The following is a 6,972-nucleotide window of genomic DNA, read 5'->3' on the forward strand; positions in this document are numbered from 1 at the left end:
TTCCTAATGAAGGAAATATTGAAATGAAAATATTATTATCACATCACAAGTTGAGAACATACAATGTTTTCACACCTATATACCTATATTATTAGAAATATCATTCTATAAGACTTAGAAAAATATTTGTTGCCATGTATATCTTTGATATAATCATTTTGCAAAAACAAGGATAACTAAGACCCTTAGAAAACACAATTTGTCTATTATGTAATAGTTTTACAAATATTGGTGAGAGAATCATTTCCTGTGTAATATTCGTTTCACAGCATCTTGCACATCTCTGTTTCTCAGACTGTATATTAGAGGGTTTAGCATTGGTATTATAAGCGTGTAGAGCAGAGCTACAACCTTGTTCATCTCTGGTGAGGAGATGGCCCCAGGCTGGGCATACATGAAGAACACAGTCCCATAGAATAAACTCACCACTGCTATATGGGAGCCACAAGTGGAGAAGGTCTTACTCCTGCCACGAGTTGAGGGGATCTTTAGGACAGTGGAGAGGATGTACGCATAGGAAACCAGAATGACAGTTGTGGTGGTGGTGGTGATGAGAGCAGAAAGAATAAACAGTACAATCTCATTCACAAAGGTGTCGACACAAGAGATCTTGATCAGAGCTGGGACATCACAGAAAAAGTGGTCCAATCTGTTTTCCCCACAGAAACGCAGACTGAAGGTGAAACCTGTTTGGACTACAGAGTTGATGCAGCCACAGATATAGGAGCCAGTTACCAATCGGACACAGACTTTCTGGGACATGTGCACAGGGTACAGGAGTGGGGAGCAAATGGCTGAGAATCGATCAAATGCCATGACAGCCAGAAGAAAGCACTCAGTGGTGGCAAACAGGGCAAAGAAGAAAAATTGGACCGCACAGCCTTTGTAAGAAATTTTCTTTTCATTAGACAAGAAGTTGGCCAAGATTTTGGGAGCAATGACTGTGGAGTAGCAGAGATCTAAATAGGACAAGTTTCTAAGGAAGAAGTACATAGGTATTTGAAGTCTAGAGTCCATCTTAATGACAATTATCATGCTGATATTTCCCACCACAGTGACCCCGTAGACCAGCAAGAACACTAGAAACAGGAGGATCTGTAGCTTTGGAGGGGTTCTGAATCCCAGCAGGATAAACTCAGTCACCTCCGAGAAATTCCTATTAAACTCACTCTTCATAGCTGAGATACAGGTAGGACTGGAGAGATAGTAAACATGAAAGAAATGAATGATCAGAATCCTTGCTATAGTAAAAATAAGTAGGAACCAGCATGGAAAAAATTCATTTCATATTGTACTGTTCCCAACATTTAAAAAGCACCAGTGATCATAAAGAGATTACCATTTTTAAGAAGTCTTCCTAATGAAGAGTTCAATCTGATTGGTTAGCCTTTTTCAGACACGCATATTTCGTGTAGATTTGCCCTCCAAGGGTGCTCTGGGAAAGTAGAAATTCTAAGAAAATATCTGGAAATTAAAGTTTTTTCCCCCTCGATTTATTATCAGTTTACTGCTGTTGAAAATTGCCTTCCTTAGAGGATATTTCTCACAGACATTAAAATCCATTTAAGATTTTACCTGGAGTAAAATCCATTCAATTCATGGTCGCATTTTGTTTTAAATGATTAGTTTATCTACAGTAGAAAAATAATTATAAATATTGTATCTGTCTTTCTTATATTAGGAGAAAGACTTCAGATCTTGTCAAAAGCATGATCCTTTTACACATTAACATCATATCCTTATTTCTTCCATTATTTTTGTCCCTATGATGACATACTCTCTTAGTGGCACAGTTTGTCTGCTAAAAACAGAATGACCCTTGCTTATATTTCCTAAACACAATAAAATCAGACTTTCAGTGTTTCCTTCCTGCCTTCCTTCCTTCCTATCTTCCTTCCTTCCTTTCTTCTCCCTTTTGCTTACTTTGAATTTTGCTTGTTGGAATGCAAGTGGAGAATTCTAAGATCATTGACAGAGATTTTTCTGTCTTTTCAGAAACACACAAATGTATTTTGAAATACAAAGATCTGTGCATATGAAGGTAAGAAGACACATGGGACAATTTAAAGATATCTACAAAAGTAAAAATATGTATTTAAACAAGCTTGCACTATATTTACTTAGGTTTATCCTATTATGACTATAAAATATCCTTAGATAAAATACAGTGAGAGGTAAAGAAATGAAGTAGCTTTTATTCTAATTTTATGAAAGGTGAAATTGAGATAAAAACAGATTTAACAGACTTATTTAGAATCATGATATTAGGCAGATAGTGGTTTATTATTCAATAATCTATCATAAAATGTAAAAGAAAACTGACAAATGATAAATTGAAAAAGTCACATATGATCTTATAAAATTTATAATTTTGTATATATAAATTATATAATTATAGTAAATAAATAAAATTATATATGGTCTAAATTATAAAATGTCTCCTAAGCTTTCTTATAATTTTGTTTGCTATGGTTTTATTAATTGCGACCTTATTTTAAGACTAGTTGGAACTCTCAAAGTATATTAAAAAAAATTTGGTGCAGTTATAATATCTACTTTTTTGAATAAATTAAAGGCCTATAGAAATGTTGACTGATAGATTTTAGAAGGCAGAGGAATGGTCAAAATAACTTCTGGTGGGGCTGCCTTTACAAAATGCGTACATTCTTTAAAACTCATATTTTATATAAAGTTTTTGGTTTCAACAGAAAAATTGAAAAAAATGATGTAAAGGAAGTTATCTAAAAGAGAAGAGTGTTGAGAATGAACAACTTAAATATAAAATTTATTCTCAGGAATGGACACTACTCATCTTGGTAAAAACTCTGTTACATGCACTATATAATACATTCATGAAGAAAGAAAAGTTTGGAAAGAAACAAATCTTTGTTTAACAGGAAGTTTTTCTGCAGCATGGATTGCATTTCCTCACATCAAGATCATGACTCAAATTGCTGAGGTGAATAGGTAGTAGCAAAAATTGTAGTTCCTCTCTTTCTCTCTGTGTCTCACTCTCTCTTTTATTACTGTACTTTTCATTGATTAAACCAACGAATATACCTGAAATGGGTCCTAAGAGAAATTTTCTCATGGGGAGGGAAGCCAGGGTGGTGGGCATTCCCTCTGCAAGGTATTCATCAGGGACTAAGTTCTTTCTCACCTGTAATGTATTTTATATCATAATGCAAAAATAAAAATGAGAGAAGAAATTATTCATTAGTGAGCTCACAAGATCATTAGAAAGTTAGAAGCTCTCTCTAGAGGGCATAGGACTGAAGTTCAACTTACAGAACAAAATAAGAAGAAGAAGAAAATCACATTAGATTAGAAGCACTTGATTCTCCTTTTATTTCCATGATTTACACAGAAGGACATTCATGATTTTTCACTTGAATGGATTACAACCCGTAAAGTTAGAAATTCATTTCTATCTCTGCTGTAGATACATCATGCTTCTATTAATATTAATACAGAGAATAATCTTAACAGTCAATGGAAGAGCTGCGGGGAAAGAGGGGTGATTTTGAAGTAATATATGTTTCAGTAAGATCAAACAGTCATAGCTCCATCTGTGATTTCAAGGCCCAAGAAGAGGTGGTGTTAAAGGATCTCAGACACCTGGGAATCACTTCAAGACTGAGAACCACGGTGGCATTTGCCCACTAGGTGCTAGAACCAAAAAGAGGAACACTCCGAGAAGCATACTGAAAGAGAAACAAATACCCTCTATTGCTACAACCTCAGTTCTGTCTTTATAGTGTGAAAGCAGCCATAGACAATAGGTAAATGAATGAGTGCAAAGATTTGGCCCACAGGCTATACTTGGATGACCACTACTCTAGAATATGCAAATATTCCTGAATGAACATGTTGGGAAAGAAGAAATCTTACATAAACATTGTTAAGACTCTACAGTTATGTTCTCTGCATTTAAAAATGATCCTCAAGATCCTTGTTTTTCCTGATAATATTTCCCTTTAGCCAGAAAAACTTGTTTGGCATTTCTTATAGTGCAAATTTGGCATAATGCATTCTGTTAGTTTTCCTTTATCTAAACAGTTTATTATTTTGTCTTCAGTTCTAAAGTATGTTTTTTCCTGGATATAGCATTTTCATTTGGTCTCCCCTCCTCCTTTTAACACTTTAAAGATGGGATTCCATTGTATTTTGGTTTCAATTTTTCTGAAAAAAAATCTATGCATTAACTTTTGTTTGATGATATGTAATGTTTCTTGTTCTTTCATGCTGCATTGACAATATTCTCTTTTTCATCCATTATCAGAAATTTTATCCTCGAGTTCCTTCATTTGGTTTTCTTTCTGTTCATCCTGCTTGGGTTTTGTGAATCTTCTTGTATTTCTGTGGTTGTAGTTGTCATCCACTTTGAAAAAAAACTTTTCTCTACATCTGCGTCTTTATTCTTCCTCTGCCACTGAGTTCATCAATACCGTTTTTTTATGTTCCATATATATGTTTGTTTTTCTCTTTCTGACTTAATCTGTATGACAGACTCTAGGATAAGGGAACAGACTTGAGGACATGGGGAGGTGGGGAAGGAGAAGCTGGAACTAAGTGAGAGGGTAGCATTGACATATATACACTACCAAATGTAAAATAGCTAGTGAGAAGCAACTGCCTAACACAGGGAGATCAACTCGATGATTGCTGATGCCTAGAGGGGTGGGATAGGGAGGGTGGGAGGGAGGCTTGGGAGGAAGACTCAAGAGGGAGAGGATTGGGGATATATCTATAAATACAGCTGATTTGCTTTGTTCTACAGTGGAAACTGGCACAACCGTGTAAAGCTATTATACTCCAATAAAGATAAAAACAAAAAAACAAAAAAACCTTTGCCCATTATAGTTTCTAATATTTTCCTGGCCCCTCTTTTTCCAATTATATTTGTAGTATTTTTCAGAAATCACAAAATGTCTTCTAGGTTTTTTCATTTTAACTCAATGCTTGTGTTTGATTTGTTTCCATTGCTATGTATTCATGTGTAAAATCTTCCTGAATTATTTCATTTTTCAAGAATTACAGTCATTCTCTGCTTATTGTACAATATCTAAAAGTGGCTGGTTCATATCATTTCTAGAGAGTTTAGATTTTGCCATGGAAAGCAGGTCTTATGATAGTCATTCTTTCATGAGTAGATGTGGAAATACCTTAAATTCATTATTTTTTCAATGTTGTAATCTTTATATTTGCAGTATAAGGGCACCCTATAGTGAGAGTCTATTATTCTTTGTATATTGAAGTGTATTATTTGTTAATATTCTTTTTATGTCTTTTGAAGTTAAATTTATGGGGGGGGGGGGGCGGTGAAATGGCAGAGTAGAAAGACCCTAAACTCACCTCCTCCCACAGACACACCCAAAGTACAACTACTTACAGAGCACCTATCTGTATGAAGAACTTAAGGAATATCAGAAAGGATTATCCACATCTGAAGACATAAAGAAGTATCAAAAATGAGACAGATAGGAGGGGCAGAGACACATTATAGTCAGGACCCACAGCTCTGGGCTGGCAAGCCACAAATGGAAGGAGTATCATAAATGTAGAAGCCCTCTCAAAACCCCACATCGGGCTTCCCAGCCCAGGGGGTCCTGTATAGGGAAGATAAGCCCTCTGAACACCTATCTTTGAAAACCGGAAGGCTTTCTTTTCAGGAGAGCTGGAAGGCTATAAGAAACAGAGACTCCTCTCTTTAAGGGTGCACACAAAATGTCACACACTCCGAGTCCCACTGCACATGCAGTAATTTGAAAGAACCCTGGCTCAGACCCACTTGCTGATCTTGGAGAGCCTCCTGGAGAAGCAGAAGGTAACTAGGGCAACACCGTGGGAAGGACACACTGAAAGAAGCCATTTGAAGGAGCTTATTCTACAGAAATAACATCACCCTGGCAAGTGTCATTTTTGAAACTTCTCTTTAACCTATCAGCACTGGGGGGCATGCTGACCCAACAGCAGGTCAGCTCTAGGCCCAAGCTCCACTGAGCTATGGAGACAGCTACTCAGGGACCTAGCCCCACCCTCCAGCAGGCCAGCACCAGCCCTGACTCCCCCTGGCCTAAGCAAACAGCTACATGGGGACGCAACTCTGCCTTCCAGTGGGTCAACAACAGCACCACCCCTGGCTGTACAACCAATCATGAGGATAGGCTGCCTTACCCTCCAGTGGGCCCAAAGCCAATGTACAAGGCAAAGCCTCATAGCAAACTGGGCTGGGGGCCAGCCCTCCCTACCAGCATGCCTACTATAGTCAGCCCTGCCATAACAGCAGGGTGCATACAACCCATATGAGGAGCTAGAGCATATACCTCTGGTGACCAGAGAAGAGAGTGCTGCTGGGCCTCATTGGATATCTCCTACATAAGATCACTTCCCCAAGATTGGGAAATGTAACTTATGTACATAGAAAAATACATAAAAAATTGGTCAAATAAGGAGACAGAGAAATATATTCCATATAATGGAATAAGACAAAATGCCAGAAAAAAAGCTAAGCAAAGTGGACATAAGAAACCACCTTAATAAAGTATTGAAGGTAATGATCTAAAGATGCTCACTGAACTCAGAGGAAGAATGGATGAACACACTGAGAATTTCAGCAGAGTTAGAAAATACAAAGAAAAGCCAAACACAGCTGAAGAATACCATAACTGAAATAAAAACTACACCAGAAGGAATCAACAGTAAATTAGATCATACAGAGGAATAGATTAGTACTCTGGGAGACAGGTCAGTGGTAACCACCCAAGATGAACAGAAAAAAGAACAAAAGAATGTTTTAAAATGAGGAGAGTTAAACAGACCTTTGGGACAACATCAAGTATACCAACATTCACACTATAGAGGTTCCAGAAGGAAAAGAGAGAGAAAGGAGCAGAAAACTTATCTGAAGAAATAATGGCTGAAAACTTCCCTACCTGGGGAAGGAAACAGACACCCAGGTCGAGGAAGCAC

The 6,972-nt window shown here is 37.2% G+C and overlaps 1 protein-coding gene across 1 annotated transcript; it reads right to left on the minus strand.

Annotated features, from left to right (window-relative positions):
* Positions 1–240: 240 nt before the first annotated feature.
* Positions 241–1,176, minus strand: LOC130833646 (olfactory receptor 12-like). Its single transcript, XM_057703479.1, has one exon. It carries the CDS (start codon positions 1,174–1,176, stop codon positions 241–243), a length of 936 nt encoding a protein of 311 aa, XP_057559462.1.
* Positions 1,177–6,972: the final 5,796 nt, after the last annotated feature.

The sequence above is a fragment of the Hippopotamus amphibius genome, chromosome 12 (assembly GCF_030028045.1).
Source record: "Hippopotamus amphibius kiboko isolate mHipAmp2 chromosome 12, mHipAmp2.hap2, whole genome shotgun sequence".
In the NCBI taxonomy this organism is placed as follows: Eukaryota; Metazoa; Chordata; class Mammalia; order Artiodactyla; family Hippopotamidae; genus Hippopotamus; species Hippopotamus amphibius.